Source organism: Lepidochelys kempii, chromosome 5, assembly GCF_965140265.1.
Source record: "Lepidochelys kempii isolate rLepKem1 chromosome 5, rLepKem1.hap2, whole genome shotgun sequence".
NCBI lineage: Eukaryota > Metazoa > Chordata > Testudines > Cheloniidae > Lepidochelys > Lepidochelys kempii.
The window spans coordinates 13221022-13246154 of NC_133260.1; the positions used below are offsets into that span (position 1 = coordinate 13221022).

General features: G+C 44.2%; 1 protein-coding gene across 3 annotated transcripts in view; it reads left to right on the forward strand.

The window, feature by feature from the left end:
- Nucleotides 1–25133, forward strand: part of ARK2C (arkadia (RNF111) C-terminal like ring finger ubiquitin ligase 2C) — a 116626-nt gene that overhangs the window by 78512 nt on the left and 12981 nt on the right. For 2 of the 3 annotated variants that reach the window (XM_073343460.1, XM_073343461.1), the window contains exons 2-5: nt 8513–8822; nt 15166–15291; nt 23256–23385; nt 24605–24709. In XM_073343460.1, coding sequence (XP_073199561.1) covers nt 8513–8822; nt 15166–15291; nt 23256–23385; nt 24605–24709 — 671 coding nt within the window. The remainder of the gene's footprint in view (nt 1–8512; nt 8823–15165; nt 15292–23255; nt 23386–24604; nt 24710–25133) is intronic. The other variant, XM_073343462.1, reaches the window with a different exon arrangement.

A 25133-nucleotide genomic window follows, 5' to 3' on the forward strand; every position in this document is an offset into this window, starting at 1 on the left:
AGGAATGCAGGTCAGAACTCCTGTAAAGGGCTAATAAGCAATCTAGTTAGATATGCGTTAGATTCTGTTTTGTTTAAATGGCTGATAAAATAAGTTGTGCTGAATGGAATGTATATTCTGGTTTTTATGTCTTTTTGTAACTTAAGGTTTTGCCTAAAGGGATTCTCTATGTTTTGAATCTGATTACCGTGTAAGGTATTTACCATCCTGATTTTACAGAGGTGATTCTTTTACTTTTTCTTCAATTAAAATTCCTCTTTTAAGAACCTGATTGCTTTTTCATTGTTCTTAAGATCCAAGGGTTTGGGTCTGTGTTCACCTATGCAAATTGGTGAGGATTTTTATCAAGCCTTCCCCAGGAAAGGGGGTATAGGGTTTAGGAGGATTTTGGAGGGAAAGACATTTCCAAGTGGGCTCTTTCCCGGTTATATATTTGTAAGACGCTTGGTGATGGCAGCAATAAAGTCAAGGGGCAAAAGATAAAATAGTTTGTACCTTGGGGAAGTTTTCACCTAAGCTGGTAAAAATAAGCTTAGGGGTTTTTTCATGCAGGTCCCCACATCTGTACCCTAGAGTTCAGAGTGGGGAAGGAAAGGGGGGTTGACAAAGGGGGTTTTCTGTTGTTGTAGGAAATCCATCTCCCTCCGCAGCAGTAGCTAGCCAAAGGCAGAAGTCTTCTGTCAACCACGTGCATCTAAGTGTAAGGGGACTGTTGCCCCCTTACTAACATTCAGTGGGGGTGTTTTGGTTGGCTAGCTCCAAGTACTAAAAGGGGAAGGGTCTATGGGAAATCAGGACCCTGAGACTGACAGCCCCCAGGAACAATGGGGAGAGGCCAATGCTCCAGGTCAGCCTGAATGACAGGGCGGGCATGCTAATCAGGGAGTCAGGAGGCCAGGGAGGTCCCGTCCTCCTCTGTGTGAGCTTGAATTGCCTGGGTCAGACAGAGTGGCGCCGAGCTAAGGAGAAAGCAGGGACCCGAGCTAAGCTGGGGAGCAGAGCTGTGCCAGATCCAGAGGGACCAGAAAAGCAACCCAGAGAGAGCAGACCCTGTCCTGGGAGCAGAGCTGCAGCCCCAAAGCCAGAGGCACAGCACAGAAAGAGCAGACTTGCCCTGGGAGCAGAGCTGCAGCAACCAGAGCCAGAGGGGCCAGAAAAGCAGGCCACGAAGCAGGTCAATGCTAGGAGCAGAGTCGCAGAAGCAGCCTGCAGAGCAAACCTGTGCTAGGAGCAACCAGAGGCAGAGGGGCCAAAGAAGCAGCCCAGGGAGCTGGAGGCAGAGCAGCAGCAGCAGCAGTGCAGAGACAGAGCGGTGGAGCTGGGGCTGGAGCAGTCCGGAGCTGGGTGAGACTGAGGGGGACCCTGGGCAGCAGACCCAGCACAGGGAGATGCCTCAGCCAAGGGGCTCTGCAGGCCAGGCTTGGATCGTAACCCCAACAGGGCGGGGGTGACACTGGGAAGAAGGGTCCTACCACGTAGAGTGTGTGGCCACCACCAGAGCGAGTGTCCAACCCACAGCATCCCTACAGCACAGCCAGGGCCTGAGAAGAAGGCCGGGAACATACAAGGAACAGACTGTGAACTGCCCTGATATTCCAGAGACACTATTTGTGATGTTCCCTGCCACAGAGCAGGTTGATGTGTTTCCTTTAACCTTTCCCATTTTTCCTTATTCTTTTTAAAATTAATTGTTGATTAAATAACTTGCATTTGCTTTCAATTGTATGTAATGGTCAGTGGGTCAGAGAAGCACCCAGTGCGGAGAGAGTACCCTGGAGTGGGGACACCCTAGCCCCTGTCCTAGGTGACCACAGCAGGGTTGGGGGTCGAGCCCCCCCGGAATTCTGGGCCCAGCCTTGATGAGGACTCTGCCAGACAGGAGAGTGGAAGGGGAGCCCTCAAGGGCAGAGAGGCCACTGGGTAAAGGAAGTGGAAGTGAGGACTCGGATCCTTTTGCTTGCCCACTTCACTGGGGTAGTGCAGAAGCCAAGAAAGTTGCCTGCAGTAGCGGGACTATTCCCCCGCTTACATATGCTGGGGGTTAGGTTGACATAGCTATGGGGCTCAGAGGTGTGACTTTCACAGCCCCTGACTGCCATAGCTATATTCACCTAACTTTTAAGTGCAGACCAGGCCTCAGTTGACAGCAAGCTGGGGTGTCAATCTGCCCTGCACTGGCATGCCCCACATTAAGTGTCTGTGTGGACTGTGCTGCCATTCACTAAAAGTTCCTAGTGCCCTTTGATCTGCCCTGCTTTGAAACGGGGTAGATCAAAACACCCTAGGAGACTTTTAGTGTGTGGCAGCAGAAACCAGACAGACACTTAATGCTGGGCACGCTAGTGCAGGGTAGATTGACACCCCAGCTGCCGCAAACTGAGTGTTTGCTTAGACAAGCCTTAGGCTACTATAACCACTGTACTATCCTTCCTCTCTGTTAATCATTTGGATAAGCAAAAAGAACAGGAGTACTTGTGGCACCTTAGAGACTAACAAATTTATTTGAGCATAAGCTTTCGTGGGCTAAGCAGTTAGACACAGGGCTATTTTCCTGAGCCATCCCAAACCTTTTGTGTTTTGTCCATTCTACATCAGCACAGGGTGAAATTGCCACATTGGCTTCCATGCAGTCACATAGGCGTAATTCAGCACAGGATGCAGCCTGCCATTTGATGTTGGAAAGGGTTAGTTAGGACATATTGAGGACTTTGTGACAAGCACTGAGTCAGTGCGAAATGACAGGGAGCCTGAATGTGATCAATCACAAAGGGAAAGCCAGGAAATGAAGGGAAGAAGATAGAGAGTCAAACCATTATGCTGCCAAGCAACATACTGTCAGAATAATTTTATGCAGGCCTAGCCCCTGAGATTGCTGATCCTCACGTTGCTCAGCCTTTATCAGCTAAGTGGGAACTGGTGTCTCTGGCTGAGTTGTGATTTGTTATCTCCTCCGCTGACACAGCAGTTGGGTATTGTTTTCAGTAGGGTCCCTCTCTGGGCTGCTGATCCAATATCCCTCCAAGTTACTGTTTAAATATCATAGTCTGATGGAAAAGTACAGGTAAGTGGCAAAAGGGGAAAATGGATATTGAGAGCAAGAGAGCACACATAAATTGTTAATAATCCAGAACCTCAGGGAAGCGCTAGAAGTTTCAATTTAGGGAGGCACATAAATAAACTGGACACATTGAGGAGATGCCCCGGTGGGCTTTTGAATCCACCTTGCTGGTAGAGAAAGGAGGGCAACATGCTGTTTTTCCAGATTTGCTTCGGGTCAAAAGCCCTCAGCAGCAACAGCAGCAGCATTTCATCACTTGGTGGTCTAAGTGTACGCATCCCCATGCTAACATACACTCTCTTTCCCAGTTCGTCTGGAGAGTCAGTGGGAGTCTTTCAGTGGACTTCAACGGGCTTTGGAGCAGGCCCTAAGAAAGCAGCTATTAATGCAGAGACCAGTCCTTTAGGCCATGAGCTGGTCAGTTTCTCACTGGTAAGCTCTCTGCTTACTTGTCAGGAGATCAAAGTGCATTAATGGAAATAATAAAGTCAATTGTGGTTGGTCCAGTCAGTGGCTCAGATCTCCCATTCACATGGAGATAGAAACTTGAGGCCCTCTGTGACTTGACCCAGGGAGTATCTGAATCTCCATCTCCCTTCTTTAATCCTAGAACTACATTTCCTTTTTGAAAAAAGAAAAGGAGTACTTGTGGCACCTTAGAGACTAACAAATTTATTTGAGCATAAGCTTTTGTGAGCTACAGCTCACTTCATCGGATGCATGCCGTAGAAAATGCATTGGGGAGATTTTATATACAAATTCCCACTGCAGACAGGTTATGCAGAGCATGGCACAGGAAGGATGCAATTAGTGGCTTTTGAATGTGATGTACACATTTCCAGCATAATCCTCTTTGCCATAGAAATGTCCTACAGGCTCAAGACGTGCTCTGGAAAGTGAAAATGACATCCTTGCCATCATTACAGGAAGCACAAACATTGAGCCAGTCTGGTGTCTCTGGACAGATCTTTAGTTACGGGTTTCTCTCTGCTGTGCCAGATATTACTGTCTAAACAAAGGACTGTTGAAATAAATGGATCAAGTTCTCATTTGACCCAGAATCTCTTATGGGCAGTGACTTTATGTTCCAATGCAAATCTGACCTGGGACTGAAATATTGGCTGAGCAAAAAGAAAAAAAAATAAATATTACTGGAGTAAATACTATAGGGCTTGATCCTGTGCACTTTACTCTGAGAAATCTTCCATTAAATTCAGTAAAGGAATGGTACTGCAAGGCCAGATTCTGATTTCAGTTACATCGGGGTAAATCCAGGTTATTTGTGTTCCAATTGATGTTAGCGGAGGTACTATGGGTTTACCCTAGTTAACAGATTTCATCCTGTGTGTTTTTCAGTAACTATTTGCTCTTTGTGATGTGTGGTTGGTCAGTTGCTTTGTACTGGTATTGTTTCTGCTTCTGTCTGGATGACCACAACAGAAAGAGAGAGGTGACAGAGATTTCAAGATGGCTGTGCTAAGACTTCCTTTGAAGCCACAGGCCTGCAGATGTATTTCACAAAGCTTCTGTCTTTCCTCAGACATCCTCACAACCACACACACTGCTTGTAGGAAAGGAATAAAAAGTCACAAATTCTGTCAAAGCAAGTTTATGGCTTTTATCTTAATGAATGTTCCCGCAGGCAGCTAGCCAATATGGGCCCGGGTCTAATGGAGACTGTCTTCATCAGAGATAAAAATACAGAGTGTAATATTCTGCCCCAGAGCAGCGTGAAACATTTGTAATGGAGCCTCCGAGCTGTAGACAAATCATCCAGTTTCATTAGGCTCCCAATGTGTGAATGTCTTCATTCAACCATTGCCAGCGAGTGAGCTCATCAGAACCAATGTATGATCGGGTTATACACGGAATTGTTCAAAAGTTGGTGGTTTGTGTGTTCAATCAGCTGTTTTAGGGTATGTCTATGCTTGGAGCTAACACACTAAGAGTACGAGTGTAGCCTTGGGAGAACAGGCAGCAGCGAGCGGCAGCAGGTGCTTGTCGTGCCAAGTACACACCCACGGTGTTCAGGCGAGTTTGTTATCGGGGGAGCTAGCTTTGCTGCTCCCCTGCTGTCCATGTTTCCCCACTTACACTCCTACTTCTGGTGGACTAGCTCGAAGAGAGCTATCACTAGTATGTCTACACGAGCTGGGAATCACAATCCCAGCTCCAAGTGTAGGTGTCCCCTTAGTTTCAATCGGCCAGTGATTATGGGTCTTCCCTCCATTAGAAACACCAGCTTGTTGCTTGGTTTCAGGACAAATTCATGCAAAACCACAAATTTCAAATATGTCCACTGCATAATTCTTCCACCGCTTCTGACTTGTAGAGGCACCCTAGAGAATAGATGGCCAAACTGTTTTGCCTTTGTCTGACCTAAGATGACCCCAAAACACTGCCTGGCATAAGAACACCCTGCTCTCTAAGGGAGTTTGGAGCCACTTCTCAGCTTTGCAGATTAGGCTGAACTTTACTGTGTATTCAAAGCACCATGCTAATTGTTGGCACCCAGTACAATAAATAATTGTAATAATTGTTGGCTTCCAGTTCAATACCATAACATTGTCCCAAGTTCACCCCAAACTGGACCCTGCTTCTCTCAAGCGGCTTCCAAACCTGGTCAGAGATTTGAGTTTGTAAGAAAACTTCAACTTGGGTACATTTCCTGTGTCTTTTGGCTTAATTGTGAGCATTGTTCTAGTTGCAGGGTTATGTCTCGTGCAGTCCACTGTACAGTAAGTGTGTAATGAACAAAGCATTCGAAAGCAACCTCCACTTGTCTCCAGTGTGCGTGCTGTATGGCCTGCTGTCTGCGTGCTGTAGGAAGTAGATTATCTGACTGTCCCTCAGAGGAGTTCTGAAAGGAGAGTTTTGTCCAGCAAGAATTGTTATTGTATTTTCAAGAGGTAGGTGGGTGTCTATTTATTTAAATGCCCTTGAGAAGCAATCGCATTTCACGCACAAATGGGGAGGAGATGGATGGTGGTGGAGTGTATGATGCTAATGACTTGCAGCAAGAACTGATCTTGATACAGTGGTCAATGGTGTGTTATATGCATGGCCCCATGTTGAGCGTGTTTGGAGATACACCATCCTCAAGGGAGTTCTTGAAGGAATGCTGGGCCTCAGGGAGCAGAATTTCTCCTGGAGCGCTCAGCGCACTATGATCACTGATACACTCCATCAGAGAGAGCAGTATATTAAACCATCAACCACGGCCCCACTTCAGGCCTCTCTGCACTCCAAGGTGTCACAGACGAAGAAATCCATGTGCTCTACTGATCACAGGGTCTGTATTGCCTGGTGTATGCAGATGGGGGAGCAGGGGAGGGAGGAGGGCTGGGGCTCAGTGTGCGATCCCTATACATCCACGTAAGGGCCAGTCTCAGTGTGGTGCATAGTGAAATCTGTCTTGATATGGGAGAAAAGTTAGAGTGGAGAGTTGTAAAGAATTGTAGTGAGATGCTGCGCACCCTTAATTCGTTACAGACTCTTTTGCCAAAGGGATGCCGATTCATTGCCTGGGTCCTAATTGTGGCTCTGCCAGTAGGTTTCTGTGTGGCCCTGGGCAAGTCACTTAACTTCCATATGCCTCATTTTACCTGTCTATAAAGTGAATCTGATACTGTCAACCCCAAGTATTAAAATATTAGTCAAGCCCTAAAAACCATGAGACTTTTTTAAAAAAAAAAATGATAAATCTAGGGTTCTTTTTCTTTCTTTTTTTTTGGGGGTGCTGAGCCTTTTGGGTGTACCTGAGTCACATTCTGAAGGTTTTAAGCTGAGATTTTCATGAAATAACCTGACTCCAGGAGCCAAGGCTTGACAAAAAACAGTAGTGTAGTTGAGGGGAAAATTTGGGTAAACAGAGTTTTTACCCACATCTCATCTGGGAAATATGGAGTTCAGTTTACCTACTTTTTTTATACCACTTTGCCACAGAAGAAAAACACTAAATATCATGAGATTCGTAAGAGTTGACAAAAGAGATAACACCACTTACCTACACCGGGATGTTGTAAGACGAGATGAATATAATGTTTCAGGTGTTCTGATTGAAAGCATCATAGAAGTGCCAATGATTATTTTTTGTCTCTGATACTTATATGGCCCCCAGTACAGTAGCGTCTGAGCATCTCACAATATTTAATGCGCTTATGCTCACAAAACCAGTGGTAAGGGAAATGCTAATATCCCCATTTTACAGACGGGGACTGAGACAAAGAGAAACTTAGGGCTTGTCTCACATGGGACTTTAGTGTGGGGCAAACCAGGGTGTGAATCTACAGTGCACTAGTTTGCCATGCAGTAATGTCCTATGTGGCACAGTATGCTGCCAGTTCTGCAGTGAATTCTGACCTACTCCCGGTTGGCGACAGCCAGTGTACTGTAGATTAACACTCTGGCTTGCTGTGCACTAACATCCCATGTAGACAGGCTCTGAGTGACTTGCTCAAGGTAAAACGGGAAGTCTGTGGTAGAGAAGGGAATTGAATTCATGTCCCTTGGCCCATTACTAGCACTAGCTGGGGTCTGTTTGAGTGAGAGGGACATGGGCCTCTAGTAGGTAGCACCTGGTTTATTGTTAGTTTTAGGAAGGATCTTGCATATGTTACCAAAGGGCTATATGAAAACCAGGCCTCCCAAGATGAAACAAACAAGCTGGATGTCTTTGGTATAAGGTTTCACTTGTGCTGAATAAAAGAGATGGCCTTAGGCTTAGAGGATAAGAGAGTCTACATTTTCGGCTTTCATCTGTACCGGAAGACTTATTCTAATAAACCTCTGAGGTTTATTACAAACACTCATCTTATAGTATGAGACACACTAAAAATAAGTAGTTTGTATGATGATATTGCTGTCTTTAATTTCCTACATGAGGATGTTTTTTCAGTGGGTGTGCAGCATGCATGTTCAATCCCTAGTATGCCAGCCAAGATGGCAGCTGTTATGAATGCAAAAGTTCTAAGGAAATAGGTATTTATGTGGTGAATCAGCCCACTGGCCCATGTAGTCCAGGATCTTGTCTCAGATAGCAGCCAATGCAAGAGGCTTCAGAAAAAAAGTATAAAGCTTCCACCCTGGACAATGATGGCACTGGGGTACATGTAACATTTCTTCCTCTATCCTGGGAGTTTGTGGCTGTCTTGTGTGCGAAAGCAGGAAGGTTTATATGCTTTAAAGATTTCATGTTTGGTTTAATGCAGCTATCCAGCTTGTGCACACATAATGCAACTGCTGGCTTTTGTGGAGGTATGTTTGGAAATGTGGTCAGAGGCATACAGATGGCTTTGATCATTAATTTGAAGAGATGGAAGACATTTATGAGGCTGTGTAATCTATTTCCCTCCAGGCATTGTTCCTGATGGGGTATTCTAGAGGAAGTCCTGTTGCAGAGCCTTTGTGGCGGTATTTGCATACCTCTGTGATAGACTTGCTTTTCTTTCGCAGGTGCTCCTTTTCAAAGGTCTCAGCACCCCCATGCTACCTCCTGCCGGCACTTCCATCTGGGCCCCCAACCTCAGATCTCAGCTGACTTCCCTCTCCCTCACCCTGTCCAGCCACAGCCAGGGCTGAACCCTCACATGGCGACAGCTCACCAGCATAACGGCCCACTACACCAGCCCCTACCACCTCTGCCAGCCCTGCCGTTCCAGGATGTGACAGGACCCTCCTTCCTACCTCAGGCGCTACACCAGCAATACCTCCTCCAGCAGCAGCTCCTCGAGGCCCAGCACCGCAGGGTCATGCCTCATCCCAGGTGAGTGACCTTTCCACCAAGAAATAGGGCAGCCAGCTACAGGCCATGAACTAACCCACCCCAGCCAGCCCATGGCTCTCGAGGGTGATGTTTCTTCTTACATATGTGACATAACAATACAAGCTCAGCCCTCAGGTACCTGGGGCTGACACCCAGTGTCATCAATGGGTCTCACACACATTTCAATCAGGGCTGAGTTTGGCTCCATGTCCTGTTCCAGGAGCGCAGTAAAACAAAGTTGATGTCGGACTTGACTTGCTGGATGTCAAAGAACATTCTACACATGTCCGACCTGCTGGAGGGGATAAATACCCCTGGCCTGATTTTTCAAATGCAGAAGTTCATGAGACCTTCTGAGGTTAGAATGGAGGGATGCCCCTGTGGGCATCCCTCCATTGTAGGATCTGAAAAGTGGTTCTGAACAAATGATTGTTAGGGGGCTTATTCCTTCACCCACTTACTTCCCTGGTCCTTCTTGCATGAACAGAGAGCAACAATACCTGAAGTCCAAAGGTGCAAACAATTCGATGTTTATTGGGGTGAACTTCCAGCAAGCATGATTCCAGTTTCCTTCCTTAGTATCCTCCTTCCCAGCTCTGACACCACAGAGCCTTACACCCGTGTCCCTGTTCCCATTCCTACCCTTAGCCAAACATGATTCCAACTTCCTTACTCCCATTCCCTGTTCCCATTTCCCCCTTTAGCAAAACATGATTCCAATTTTCTTACCCCCATTCCCTTTTCCCATCTCCCTCACCCACATGCCCACGCCCACCCACTTCCTCATTGACTACAGATTATTATTACAGAAATGGCCCACCTTAATTATGCACATTGTAGGGAGAATGGTCACTTTGGATGAGCTATTACCAGCAGGATAGTGAGTTTGTGTGTGTGGTTTTTGGGAGGGGGGTGAGGGGGTGAGAGAACCTGGATTTGTGCAGGAAATGGCCCAACTTTATTATCATGCACATTGTGTAAAGAGTTGTCACTTTGGATGGGCTATCACCAGCAGGAGAGTGAATTTGTGTGGGGGGGGTGGAGGGTGAGAAAACCTGGATTTGTGCTGGAAATGGCCCACCTGATGATCACTTTAGATAAGAAAAGGAGTACTTGTGGCACCTTAGAGACTAACCAATTTATTTGAGCATGAGCTTTCGTGAGCTACAGCTCACTTCATCAGATGTTTACCGTGGAAACTGCAGCAGACTTTATATACACACAGAAATCATGAAACAATACCTCCTCCCACCCCACTGTCCTGCTGGTAATAGCTTATCTAAAGTGATCGAAAGCTCATGCTCAAATAAATTGGTTAGTCTCTAAGGTGCCACAAGTCGTCCTTTTCTTTTTGCGAATACAGACTAACACGGCTGTTCCTCTGAAACTTTAGATAAGCTATTACCAGCAGGACAGTGGGGTGGGAGGTGGTATTTTTTCATATTCTCTGTGTATAAATAAAGTCTGCTGCAGTTTCCACGGCATGCATCCGATGAAGTGAGCTGTAGCTCACGAAAGCTCATGCTCAAATAAATTGGTTAGTCTCTAAGGTGCCACAAGTACTCCTTTTCTTTTTGCGAATACAGACTAACACGGCTGTTACTCTGAAACCTGAGATTATATAGTAAAACTTGAGTTCTGCTTAGCTATACCTTAACCAATCATTTTCCTGAAATTTAACTAACCAATCCTAACATATTGTAACATGATTATGTAACCAATTATATCCCACCACCTTAATTAGTTTACACCCAGCAAAATTAATTATACAGCAGACAGGAACAATCACGGAACCAGACAGAGATTATACAGACAAACAATAGCAAAGTGGGAACTATAATGACAAGACAATACAGAAGTGAGGATTTCACATCCCAGCTATTGATAAGCTAGTTCTTGCCAGACAGGATGCTATCAAACTAAGTTTCCTTTTACATTTTCTAGGCACTTCCATTTCTCTGGAGGTGATAGCCCAATAGCACCTTCTTTCAATGTGACTAGTTTGGAATGTGAGGATGTGACTGTTCGCTTCCCAGCTTATGGCTGCCTCTGCTGCTTAGCCAAAGGCCTTAGCCTAAGAACAGGGCCTCAGACTGTCACAGTAAGAGAAGGCCCTTACACCAGCAGACAGTGATTTTGATTCTTTCTTTTATACCTCTAGAACTAGCCAAGTGATAAGAATACACCTAAATTCTTAAAGTACAGGCCTTTGCAGACAGGCCTGAATATCTTTATCCTAACAATGATGTCCTGGGGCCCCATCTTTCACTCACTTCCTATGACATTTGGTTTCTACCTGACTGTGCCACAGATTCAGCCGGCACCAAAACTGTGGTCTTTCAGGGTCAGGTATCATCAAGAGGAAGAGAGAGTCTGCAGAGCAGATTTTCAACTTCTGTTGCACCTATGCAATCGTATGGGGATCCACAGTACAAGCCCCTAGATAGAATGGGATATGTAGCTGCTCAGCTCTTCTGAAAACCGGCCACTAGGTTTTTTTTTGTTTGTTTGTTTTCCAAGTTAAAAAAAGTTCCAGTACGAGTGACATTCACAGTTGTGACTATGTATGAAAAATCATTGAGTGATTCCTTACAGAAAACACCTGACTGATGTGCCCACCATGCTCTGAAAACTTAGATGCATGAAGGAAACTCATTAAGCATATAAAATATATACATAGATATGTACATTTAGTGGTGGGGCCTAAAAGCACATGGGAGATCAGAATAGGTGAAAGTTACACAAAGGTAATGGGGAAAACATTTAGCTTCTTAATTATAAGACTAGTTGGGGAACTGAATTTAAAAGTACTAAGACAGAGTCTTCTCTCACACTAGGGTAACTCACCTGAAGTCATTGAAGGTAATAGTGTAAATGACAGGAGAATCAGGATGACAGTTTTAAAACTGTACATAATCTATACTGGGCAAGAGAGAAAATGGGTAGTTTGTATGAGATCTATAAATGTTTGCTGCAGGTTTCACAACCATATAGGAGACTTGATCCCATATTCTGGGTCTGTTCGCTTATATGTACATATTGTGGAAAGACAGAGGATCATCCTTCTGGATGTAGGTTTGATGGCTATAATCCAGCTGCATACAGAGTAAATGACGCATCTGATTTGAAGAACATTTTGTCAAGGAAGGCAACTTGGCTGCAGACTAGACTGATGACTGCAAAGAGAATAATTTTAACTCAACAGAGATGGAAACTGATGTCTAGCCTTACTCAGACTGCATTTCTTGAGAGAGTGGTTTATATAAAATATAGGATGGGGAGACCTATTTGAAAACATATGGAAACCATTTGTGGGTTATACTAATGGATCAAGAATTAAAGCATGAAGCTTTGCAATAATGCTGTGTTTGGAAGGATTGCTGCAAAGTGAAGGTTCCTCCTTTCCATGTGTTTTCCTTGTTAAAGGTGTTTTCTTATACTCTTCTTGTGCTTGTTTTGTTTTGCATGGGTTAGTTCTTTAAGTGGATTTAATGATTAGTAGCAAATATATTTGTGGCTAGGGTAATGATGATATGTTTATTACTTGGTTGTACACTGCACTCTTCTGAAACCATACAGTGCAGTTCTACATAAAAATGTCCTCAGACAATCAGATCAGTGGTACATCAATGGATTGTTGACTTTGTGGTCATGGGCCCCTGGGGGATTCACAAATCAGGTAATGGGGACACAACCCTTATGGCTTTCTCACAAGGTTACATGGGTGATGCTAACTATATGGGAGGGAGTTCTCAGGGGGTCCCAGTATGGAAAAGATCAAGAAATGCTCATGTAGTCCAGCATATCTTGTTCAGGGAAACAGCTAGTACCAGAGGAAGCTGCAAGAATCTCTGTTGCTGGCAGCTGTGGAATAGCCTGTCTACAGGAAAGGTTTCTTTCAAACCCTTAATAGGGAGAATCTGGTTTATGTCTTGTAGCGTGCGGGTTCTATTGTGACTCTGAAAAATGAAACCTGTTTACTCAGCAGATTTAACTCCATTTGGGCTATATCCAGAGTTCTTTAGTTAGATTTACTCAGTCTTTGCTCAGGCAAACTATCAGTATCAATGTATGCCGTGTAGTTGTACCTCACTCACCTTATCAGCGTCAATAGGAGTTTGACTACATAAAGACTGAGCACATAGGTTTCACCCTTTGTATGTTCAGAGCCTCATCTGTTTACTTCAGGTCTTGTTTACATATAGTTTTTGTCTCTCTCTAACTATATCAATTTAGAAACTGATATTGTTAAAGCCAAGCAATCCCACAGTGTGGATGCAGTTCAAGTAGTCAAGAGCTGTGAGTAGACCAGCCCTTAGACACACAGCTTGTACTACCTCCTTCTTCTCTTAGCCCTGCAAAGACAAAACAACTAAAGGAGAGCAAGCAGGGGGTCTATTCTGACCTGCATATCATCAAGAGAAAAAACAATATAATAAAATTCCAGGATTGTTATTTTGAAGGCTAGAACGTCAGAGTCAGTGTGAAGTGATGGATACAACTACAAGCATGGCTGAGAGCTCTTTTTTGTTTAGATTGTCACCAGGTTGAATTGTCACTGGAATTCACAGTCTGTTACCAACCAGTTTTTAAGTGTTCAGCCATTTTGACTTTCCAAACTCCACCCCTGGGATGTACAGCTACAGTAAGGCATGTATCTATGTGCATTGCCTGGAGTCCTAGACCACTGTGATATCAGAAATAACTCAACCAATCACTGCCACCTTTACTTAGGGGTGCCAACCCTCCAGGATTTTCCTGGAGTCGCCAGGAATTTAAACTAACCTTTATGAAACCTCCAGGAATACGTCCAACCAAAGTTGGCAACCCTGTTTACAGCTAATTTGCATGCCACAATTTCATTGGCTGTACGAGGGAGACTGCTGGTGGATGGTGGATTGCTTGGCCCAACTGCCACACCCATGTGCAAGCCTGGGTCTGAGCTGCTACCTGTTGACTAAATTCCAGGGGCAGGGCCAAATTTTTCTCCTAGTTACCAGCTGTGGAGTCTGTGGAACGCCATTCATAAAAACAGGTTAATATGTTGAATAAGTTAGTAAGTTGGACGAGAAGCTGGATATGAGTCAGCAGTGTGCCTTTGTTGCCAAGAAGGCCAATGGCATTTTGGGCTGTATAAGTAGGGGCATTGCCAGCAGATCGAGGGACGTGATCGTTCCCCTCTATTCGACATTAGTGAGGCCTCATCTGGAGTACTGTGTCCAGTTTTGGACCCCACACTACAAGAAGGATGTGAAAAAATTAGAAAGTGTCGGGGAAGGGGTTGGAATGGGGGCTGGGAAGAGGTGGGGCAGGGGTGGGGCCTCATGGAAGGGGTGGAGTGGGGGCAGGCCCAGGGCAGTGGGAGCTGGGTCAGTGGTGTGGCCCTCAGGCCAAAGTACTAGTCCTCATGTGGCTCTCGTGGTCATTTGAGTTTGAGACCCCTGATATACTCTGTTCTCAGTGGTAGCAGATGACAGAACAAGGAGTAATGATCTCAATTTTCAGTGGGGGAGGTTTAGGTTGGATATTAGGAAAATCTTTTTTACTAGGAGGGTGGTGAAGCACTGGAATGGGTTACCTAGGGAGGTGGCAGAATCTCCTTTCTTTGAGGTTTTTAAGGTCAGGCTTGACAAAGCCCTGGCTGGGATGATTTAGTTGGGGATTGGTCCTGTTTTGAGCAGGGCATTGGACTAGATGATCTCCTGAGGTCCCTTCCAACCCTGATATTCTATGAATGTGGAGACAAGGATGGATACAGAGAGTAGAGATACAGAGATAACTGAGTGCCAAATTAGGATAGCAGATTGACTATCCCTGAGCCACTAAGTATATTTTTTGATTTACAGATTTGAGGCTGTTTGTGGTGCTGATGCTCAAAATTAACGTACTTTTGTTTTTGCTTGTAAACGGAGTAAGTTTGGATAAAGTGCTGGAAAGGGACTGAGGTGACCTGGATCCTACTCCTGGCTCTGCCACTGACCTTCCATGTGATTTTGGGCAAGTCCCATCACCTCTCTCCCTCTGCTGCCCCTCCCTCTCATCCCTTGTGTGTCTTGTCTGTCTAGTCTGTAACCCCTTAAAAGTGTGACCATTTCTATTGCTGCTGTTTTCTTGCCTTATTTGCGATTATGTGCTTAGGGTGCGATAAAAAAATAAAGTTCCACAGAAGAGCAATATCTTTTCCTCCCTGTATTTTAAAGAAAGGAAGGAAGGTATGTTTGGTGAGGGAGCTCTAGGTGCACAATGTTCTACCTAGCAATCTGCCCATCTCTTACCCCCTGACATCATTCAGCCATGGCCTTCTTACCTCTAAAAACACTTGCCCTTCTCTTCACCCCTGCAGGCGGACTCAGGAGCGCATGTCTGTTCAACCTCATCGGTTACACCCAGGCTTTGACTTCAGCCACCAACTGCAAACTCCTCAACCCATGGGGCCCCAGCCCAGGTATTTAGCTGAAGGCACAGACTGGTAAGTCTTTCATTTCCCCTGGTATTTTGGATGAGGCATAAAACCAAAGCCATAAGCAACTGTGGTCATTAAAGATTATGGCCCCTGGGTACTATGGGAAAATGTTTATACTTTGACTTGCTATAATAAATTAATGATAATGTTCCCATGACACTTTTTACAATATGATAAAACTTTGCACTTGTATAGCAAGTAGGGGCATTAACCCCTGAGGCCCAACCAGATCCCAGCTTGGGCAATTACATTTCCTTATCTATATTCGTGCTGCAATTTTACTTACAACTAGTGGGTCAGATTTTCTGCTGCATACAGCATATGTTGTGGGTGCAGCAGACTGTTTTGAAGTCAATTACAGCACTCTGATTCTCTGCCTTAGCCTTTAGTCAAACTAGAGCAGACTGGAGGCTGCTCTCGACAGTCCTAGCTGTCTCTAGTTCCCTGCTGCATTGTGTTCTGGCCAATGGGATTCCTCTCTTTGTGGTCTGCGCTGCAGGACCTGTGGAGAGGGAGGGATAGAGGCCAGCAGAGCTAAGGCACATTGAGCTAGAGAGTCTAGCCCAGAAATTCTTCACTTCTGCTCCTGAATGGTGGTTTAAAATTGCCATGTGCTGTTAAACAGCTGCCACGTTCCATTGCAGAAGTGGCTGCAATTCAATGAGTGTGGGTGTCAATATGATAGCACATAATGGAATTTCTGTTGTTTTTGTTTCAGTTTCCTTTTTTTAAGAACCAAGGAAATTACACACAAAACTATGTCGGCGGCACATTATGAAAGTTGCAAAGTCAGGCACCCAAAATTTGGGAAATGCCAGAATTAAGGTTGCATGTCTTAATTTGATCCCCTTGTGCATAGGCATTACGAGACCGTCATTAGTTACATGATCACATACTATTTATTCAGCAGGGCTCCTGCCTCATTCAGTGCACAGGAGGGAGATGTTCTGGGGATGAATCAGGGCTGTGTAGGGAAGGAAGCTGTTGTCTGTAGAACCCCTTTTACTTTGGTTACAGCAGTTGGAAGGTGTGTAGAAAAGCTGCCTATATCACCTGCCAGGTGGTCTCTCATCCAAGTACTAGCCAGACCCAAGGTTAATTTAGCTTCCGAGATCAGACAAGATTAGGTGCATTCAGTCTATTATGGTCTTGGAATGTATGTAGTGGATGAGGCAGGGATTGCAGGAAGAGAAAGGAGGATCTCTTGGTTAAGGCAGTTGAATGCTGCCCAGGAGAGCTGGATTCTATCCTTGCCTCTGTCACCGTGTTATTGTGCAGTGGGAGGCAATTCATTAAAACCAAACTTTTCACAGGAATTGCGTGTTCCTCATTTTATGGGTTCCTGATTTGAGAGTCTGGGGTTTGATTTGTGGAAGTGCTAATATTCATAGCTGAAACTGAAGTCAAGGGGAGCTGTGCTTGGAACATATACAGAGCTGTGTAATGCTAAGTACTCTGAAACATCAGGTTCTAGATGTGTCAAATTGGGCACCCAAAACTAGTGGATACTTTTGACTTTAATCTCGCTGTACTTCAGTTCCCCATCTGTAAAATGGGGATAATAGCACCCCTCATCTCCCAGGGGTGTTCTGAAAATAAATAATTAAATAAATACTTGTGAAGTGCTTGGCTACTAAAGTGATGAGAACGACAGAAAAGCCCACCAGGAAATTAATCATTCTGTTGTCAGGACCAGTGTTCCCTCTAATTTTTGACAGGCCATGTGCTCAAAAAATTTCTTCTGTGCAAATTTTTGACAGGCTGTGTGTGCAAAAAGTTTCTTCAGTGCAAATTGTTGTGCTTCGGTGCGAATTTTTGTGCTCATGGTGTTTCACCGTGTACGCGGGGTTTAGGATCTGCGTGCACACGCACACAGCTTAGAGGGAACAGTGGTCAGGACATGGTTTGAATAGTGTGCAGTGAAAACGGCACAAGTCCACATTGACCAACGAGGGAAAAACAAATTATTGAATAGCTGCTCAATAAGTGAGCACAGTCCATTCTGCGCCCTGAATGTGGTGGGGCTGCTGTGGAAAAAATAGCATATGATCATGTAATTAAAGCCTGGATCATAATCCATATGCACAAGGGGGACGAATTAAGGTTGCACAGACAACCTGAATTCTGGCATTTCCTAATTTGTGACTTTGTAACCTTTGAAGTTCAGTATCAATATGGCCTGATTCTTCTGTCTCTTTTTCTCAAGCATTCCCATTATTGACACCAACGAGAGCAGAATTTGGCCCAGTTTCTATGTGCTGACAAGTGCTTTAGGTTCTCTCTAGATGGAATAGTGCTCTGTGTGTGTGTGTGTGTGTGGTGTTAATTATGCTCATTATAAAGCACCACTTAACATCCTATTTTTGCCTTGGTTGTTCAATAATCTTACAAAACCGAAGGAGTGGCTGTCAGGAAATCATATAGTATATATGTATATATACTTTTAGGTGACTCATCTCCCCTCAGGGTGCCTGTACTAGTCTATTCAGTGATAGATGTAAAAACATTCTTGTAATGTATTAATACATCAGTGGAGACTGCATTCACTTGAAGGTAAGGGAGTGTATTTTTACATGAAAAGGAGATGGGTGGAATTGCTGAAAGTGATCAGATATTTCCAACAGCCATACCTTTATTAAAACATAAAACACTCCCTTTGGTCCCACAAATTGTCTTCTGAATATGCATTTAGTGAGTGCAATCTAACCTGTTATCCTGGCTTTAATCCTTAAATTATTATTTCCAAGTGAGATGAGTCCTATGGGCATTGCAACAAGATGGGAATCTATGATGTCTGTGCATCAGAAAGCTGTGCCAATGTCGGCTTGGGCTAGATCGTTGGTGGTGGTTGTTTTTGCTTTCCCCAGCTAGCTTGTCATAGTCATTCATTTCAAAATGCTCAGAAAACATCCAATATGGTCTGTTAGTTGGGATCCTCCTGCCTGTGAAGCAACATCATGTAGTGGGCGTGATTTTTTTTTTTTAAAGTTAGGTGCACAATTGTGTGGTTAATTTGGTGATTGAATTATAGTGCTGCAGTTGCACATGTAAATTGTGTAATTGTGCAGATACATGATGTGCACTGAAGGATGCCTTGTCATATGAATAGGATCCCCACCTGACTTTTCCATTGGCATGTCGTATAACCTTAGACAATTGGGATCTCAATCTTGTAGCTTACGCTTCCCCTGCATTGAAGCATCAAGCAGATCAGAGATAAAAAAGATTGGGACCCAAGCATCGTGGGCTAAAACCCACGTCATCGGATGCATGCAGTGGAAAAGCGTTGTTCTAAATCAGCCATAAAAATGTTGGCATAATGAGGGGCCATGCGGGTACTCACAGCAGTGCCGCTGACAACATCTTCATCACTATAAAAGGTTCTTTTTCTCCTGCTGATAATAGCTCACCTTAACTGATCACTCTCATTATAGTGGGCACGGCAACACCCATTTTTTCATGTTCTCTGTGTATGTATATATCTTCCTACTGTATTTTCTACTGCATGTATCCGATGACGTGGGTTTTAGCCCACAAAAGCTTATGATCAAATAAACTTGTTAGTCTCTAAGGTGCCACAAGTCCTCTTTCTTTTTGACAGATTTAGAGTCCCTGGAGGAACAACAGGCCCTCATTTCCTAAGCATTGTTGTTAATTATTCATAAAGCAATTGCCTGTTTTTCCACCATTCACAGGTGATTTGCTATACACTTCAAAGAGAGATGAATAGAGAGCTATCCCGTGTTTACAGTTCATTTAAATGCTAGGATGTTCTTTTGATCTCTGAATTAACAGAATACAGCATAGGCAGGGACTGTTGATTACATTGTTGACCACTACTCATATATATGTAAATACACAAAAACCACAAACAGTATCTCCCCATATGTCTTTAAGGGTTGAACTTGAGTCATTCATCCTGCAGGCTGTTTCACCCTGTCTGGCCATGATGAACTCAGGCTGCGTCTGCGCTAGGAGCGAGGGGTGTGGTTTCCCTGCTGATGTATGAATACTTGCATTAGCACTGCCTGAGTTAGCACGAGTATAAATAGCAGGGTAGCCATGGTAGCACTGGTAACGGAGGCATGTCTGAGCTGTGCCGAGTACAAACCTACTTGAAACCAGTGGGTATGTACTCTGCCTGGCTCAGCTCTGCGGCCCCTCTGCTAGGCTGCTGCTACCGCCGTGGCTACCTTGCCTATTTATATTCACACTCACTTGATGAAAAGAAAAGGAGGACTCGTGGCACCTTAGAGACTAACCAATTTATTTGAGCATGAGCTTTCGTGAGCTACAGCTCGCTTCATCGGATGCATACTGTGGAAACTGCAGAAGACATTATATACACAGGTTTCAAAGTAACAGCCGTGTTAGTCTCTATTCACAAAAAGAAAAGGAGTACTTGTGGCACCTTAGATACTAACCAATTTATTTGAGCATGAGCACAAACTCACTCTCCTGCTGTGTGTGTGTGTGGGGGGGGGGGGGGGGCGGAGGGTGAGAAAACCTGGATTTGTGCTGGAAATGGCCCAACTTGATTATCATACACATTGTAAGGAGAGTGATCACTTTAGATAAGCTATTACCAGCAGGAGAGTGGGGTGGGAGGAGGTATTGTTTCATGGTCTCTGTGTATATAATGTCTTCTGCAGTTTCCACAGTATGCATCCAATGAAGTGAGCTGTAGCTCATGAAAGCTTATGCTCAAATAAATTGGTTAGTCTCTAAGGTGCCACAAGTACTCCTTTTCTTTTTGCGAATACAGACTAACACGGCTGTTACTCTGAAACCACTCACTTGATGAGCACTAGTGCAAATGCGTATACGTGAACAGGGACATCTCACCCTGAGCTCGTAGTGTAGACAGAGCCTCTGCTGACTTTCTCAACTTCTTGCTGCAGGAGCAGAGCCCAGCGGCTTGGCCCTCTCAGCACTAGTAATCAATTCACAGTGGTGTGCGTTTCAAAGCTATCTATTCAAGGAAAAGAATTAGAAATCAGTGGCTGATAGTAGGCACCTAAAATGCATATTTATACACCTGTATAATAGTGACTTGGTTTGCAGAGGTGTAAATACCCTGACTTTCTCTCATCCCTAAATGGAGCTGTGGGTGCTCAGCACCTTTGAAAATCTGACCATTTTTAGGTAGATGCCAAAGTCTGTATTTGGGTGCCTAACTTTGGCCATCCACATTTGAAAATGTTGATCTTTGTCCACTGAAACCTTTAAAAACTTTCTCCTTGACACTTCTAGACGCCCTAGCCAGTTGGGCCCACAGCCACAGGGAGGTAGGAAAACCCAAGAATCAGACAGGAGAGGCTTAATGGTGTCTTTTTACGCCCTGATCCTGCAAAGACATCCATGCAAACAGCCTCCTGCACCAACCCGAAGTTTCAATGGCTATAGTAGAGCTAGGCATCGATGCAGGGGTCTGCCGGGGCAGATGCCATTTTAAGAATGGGGCCTTAGATTATAATATTATTATAATTAGATTATAATAATAAAAAGAAAGAGTCGTTACTCTCTCTGTATAGCATCGTGCATACCTATGCCGCTATTATGTATGTCTATCATAAAAACTAGCAGCAGAGTCATGAATAGACAACTGGACCACACTGCTTCTCCTCTCTCTCACTTTGAATTCTTAATCTTATCTTTTGCACACTAAGTATTAGTGGGTCAGCTTATAAATCTCTCCTCATATGGCAGTCTCCCTCTTGCAACACCTTGCATCCTTCGGTGGACCTTCTCCTGGTCTGAGGCTTGCTCCATTTGAGATCTCGCGTGACAGGAGGCATGGTACAGCCAAGCAAGGGCAGGAATAGGCTAGCGAAATGGCAGGAGTGGGCGTTGGAGTTCTCTCCTCACCCTCAGGATGTTTCAAGCAACAGTGCTGCCAAAGACTTCTACAGTGACTGTGTCTTCATGCCTGCCATCCGCTGCTGAGGGAAAGCAGCTTCCACAGTGCATTGAAGAAATGTTTTGATAGCTCATAACGAGCCTCAATGCCGGCTGCTCTCTTCCTCCGTTTAAGGAAAAGGAAGTTTGAGGATGGAATGAAAAGGCAATTCCTCCATTCTCATTAGCTTCGCTTTGGAAGTGCTAATACAATGGTTATTAGAGTGCCTACTTTTGTAACTCTGATAAAGTGACCAACATTCAAAGCGCTGTTTGCTACAAGATTTCTCTTGCTGGAGAGCCAAGGGATCTGTTAATTGAATTGCTGATGGAGATACCGTACTAGCTCTCTGCCCTTGGACTCCAGGAATCAAGAGGGTGGGGTTTGCCAGCACATTTTAGCTAGCGTGACCAGACAGCAAATGTGAAAAATCGAGACGGGGGTGGAGAGTAATAGGAGCCTATATAAGAAGAAGACCCCAAAATTGGGACTGTCCCTATAAAATCGGGACATCTGGTCAATCTAGTTTTAGCTCACAGGTTTGTGTCTGTATGTGTGTGCACAGGAGGGGGTCCCTGCTGGAGGGCTTATGGAGATCATAAATTTATGTCTGGTGAAAGCACGAGAAATGCAATGAGACAAACTATCTTTTTTCTGAGATTACAACAGTAGTAGATTCTCCATCTCTAGATGACTCCAGATCAAGATTAGATGCCTTTCTGGAAGAGATGCTTTAGCCAAACACAAGTGGTTAGGCTCAACACAGGAGTAGCTGGGTTAAATTCTTTGGCCTGTGTCACATAGGAGGTCTGACTAGATGATGATGATGATGTAATCTGTAAATAGACTAGATGGTCTAATGGTCCTTTCTGGCTTAAAAATTGATGAACTTCTTTCCTTATGACTCCAGCCCACTTTCTGCCCCGTTCCCCTCAGATGTATTCCTTTCCCCTGCCTATATATTGCTTCCTTCTCTTTGTTTGCTTTTAATAATAATTTTGCAGTTCAGAGGCTTGGGGTGACTGATTAGGGTAAAGTATGTACCATCTCACTTTGTGCTGTGAACCACGGTGCTCTCCTAAGCCATGCAACTGTAGATGAGCTCATCCCTGGGATGGTAAATCTCCAATGAAGACACAAGTGCTGCAGAAAGTATTGTAGGTGGGGCTCTGAGTCAGCATTGGACCATTACCCTTGTGATCTGTTAGGGGGTTCTGTTCTATGGGCTGGGCCAGCTTTTGAATACTATGTGAATTCCAGCTCTTAAACTATTTAGTGGTGTTAAAGCTCCCAAATTCATATTTGACCAAAGCCTTGCTGTGTTCTGGCTTAATTCCAATTTGGGTAATTGGTATTACTCTGCCTACCTAAAATTCTCCTTGTAGTTTCAGTTCTTCTCTCCCTGTGCTACTGTTGCTGTCCTGTGTGAAACAGATGCTTTGTTTCACATTGGAAGTGATTGCATTTTAGTGGCAGGTGAGGCATCTCCTATGTTTGTAAAGTATATAAGCAAAGTATGATTAGTATTAATAAAAAAATTAAGTGGAACAGGCAGATTCTATAGTCAGTAGAATTACTCCAGATTTACACTGGCGTGAGCGAAACCAAAATCTGGCCTGTTCTGAACCAGTTGATTCACATTGCCTTACCCGTCATCTCCTGGAGCACCAATAAGGCCACTAAATTTTTATTAATCCAACCATGAAGCCAATGGGCCTATTTCTCTACTGCCTTGCACATATGAAAATCAGGACTCTTACCGCCACTTTGTACTCGCCTTGACAAGGTGCAAGTGACTTGCACAAAGAGCAAGACAGTGGAGAATCTGACCTAGTTCTGCTCTACTGTAGTGCTGTAAATCTGGAGTAACTACTGATGTCAGTGGCATCACTCTGGATTTGCACCATTGTAGCTGAGAATGGGACCCAATGAACTGCATGCATAGTATGTGAGAGCATGCTATGAATTATAACGGGCAGTGTATATGGGCTCAGAAATAAAGCGAGGGTTTTAAAAGGAAGATTGGATTTATGTTTTCTGTATATATGTATTTTCGGTCTCATTCTTACAGGGATCTTAGTGTTGATGCTGGACTGACGCATGCCCAGTTCCAGGTCAGGCCAGTTCCTCAGCACTATCAACATTATTTAGCTACATCTAGAATGCACCATTTCCCCAGAAACACATCCTCAGCGCAGATGGTAAGTGAAACACTTCTGCTGGGAAATGTTTTATGCATTGTCTGCCAGAAAGCAGTCAAAATAAAGGCTGTTATCTTTCCATCACCTGTCTTCTAAGAGTCCCACTTATCTCTGGCTGTGGGAGGGAGTCTGCCTGAGAGGATAAGGTTGCGTCATTGTACACATTGGGCAGGAAAAGTAAATAGGATTACTTCTGTTACCGTCAATGGAGCGACACTGATTTTACACTAGCTGGCCCACAACATCTAGACAGAATGGAAAAGATATGGAACACTGTACCACTGTAGATATTAGGGTAAATTCCACTCCCAGGTAAACCACTGTAAATCTAGATTAACTCCATTGACGTGGAGTTACTCCAGATTCATACTGATTTAGCTGAGAGCAGAATTTGAGTCATTGGTCCTGATGCTCATTTAGACTAAGCACTGTTTACACCATTCTGGCAATGTAAAGCAGCCTTGAAGTGGATTTAAATTTAATTTAATCCCTTTGTAGTGCCAGAGTGGTGTAAAGGGACTTTAGGAGGTCACACTAGATGGTCATGATGGTCCCTTATGACCTTAAAGTCTCTAAGTCTCTGAGAATCATTCCTGCTGTTTCTCATACCCCCTGACTGATAAGTTTTACCAACAAAAGTGATAGTGTAGACATAACCTTAGTGATACTCTCCTGCTAGCAGGATGTTGCGTTTTGGATGTTGATCCACAGTGTTGCCAACCGTAGCAATTTTATTGTGTCTTGTGATATTTGGTGGGGGGTTTGTCTGGTTTTTTTCTTAAAGCCTCTGGCTCCTGGAATCATGTGACCATGAGAATCCAAGCTTTCATTTTTTTCGTTAAACTAAGTTTCTAGTTCTCCTGGTTTCAAAGAAAAGCTTGAAAATGTGACTCAAATGCTATTTAAATGGCTAAAAATCAGAGGAAAAATAAACAGAACCCGAAATGTATTGCTGATTATTTTTAAGCTGATCTCATGATTTTTGAATGTCTAGGGTTGGCCATACTGTACACAAAAAACCTCTCACAACTGTATTTTTACTGAGAGTAGATTTAATTAATAAAAACTCTATGATTTCTTTGTTTTTAAAAGAAATCTTCATTTTGAGCCTCAAACTAGTTGCCAGTCTGCTCTGAAGTTTTGCACTTTAGAAAGATTTGATTTGAAGTCAGGATTTTACATGCTAAACCCAGGTGATTGTCTTTCTCCTCCCCCACAGGTTGTCCATGAAATCAGGAACTACCCTTATCCTCAGCTTCAGTTACTTGCTCTTCAGGGACTAAATCCAAACAGGCACACGTCTGCCGTAAGGGAAAGTTATGAAGTAGGTACCTTCTGGCTTACATGATGGTTTAACCCCTTTTTCCTTCCCCTGGAACCTGCAGCTGTCCTGCCATAAATGTTTATACCGGTTCACTATAGAGCAGCTGTTCCAAACTGGAATAAATGTGCTAGGTCCAGGAATGCTAAATAGATATAGTTAGGGTCTGAGTCAAAGCTCATTGAAGTCAATGGAAAGATTCCCATTCGGTGGTGGGTGGGTGGGGGGGCTGTTAATCAGGCTTTTAGTGGTTCACACACAAATCCAGGTGTGGTGCACAGAACAGGTGGGAGCACAGATTTTACAGGTGCGCATCCAGGCAGGCAGTTTTGGAGCTTTGTCCCAGTTTGTATCCTCTCTGTGAAACATACTAGCACATTGAAACAGTGGCACTGATCTGGCAAAATATTTGTGTCCAGATTATTTT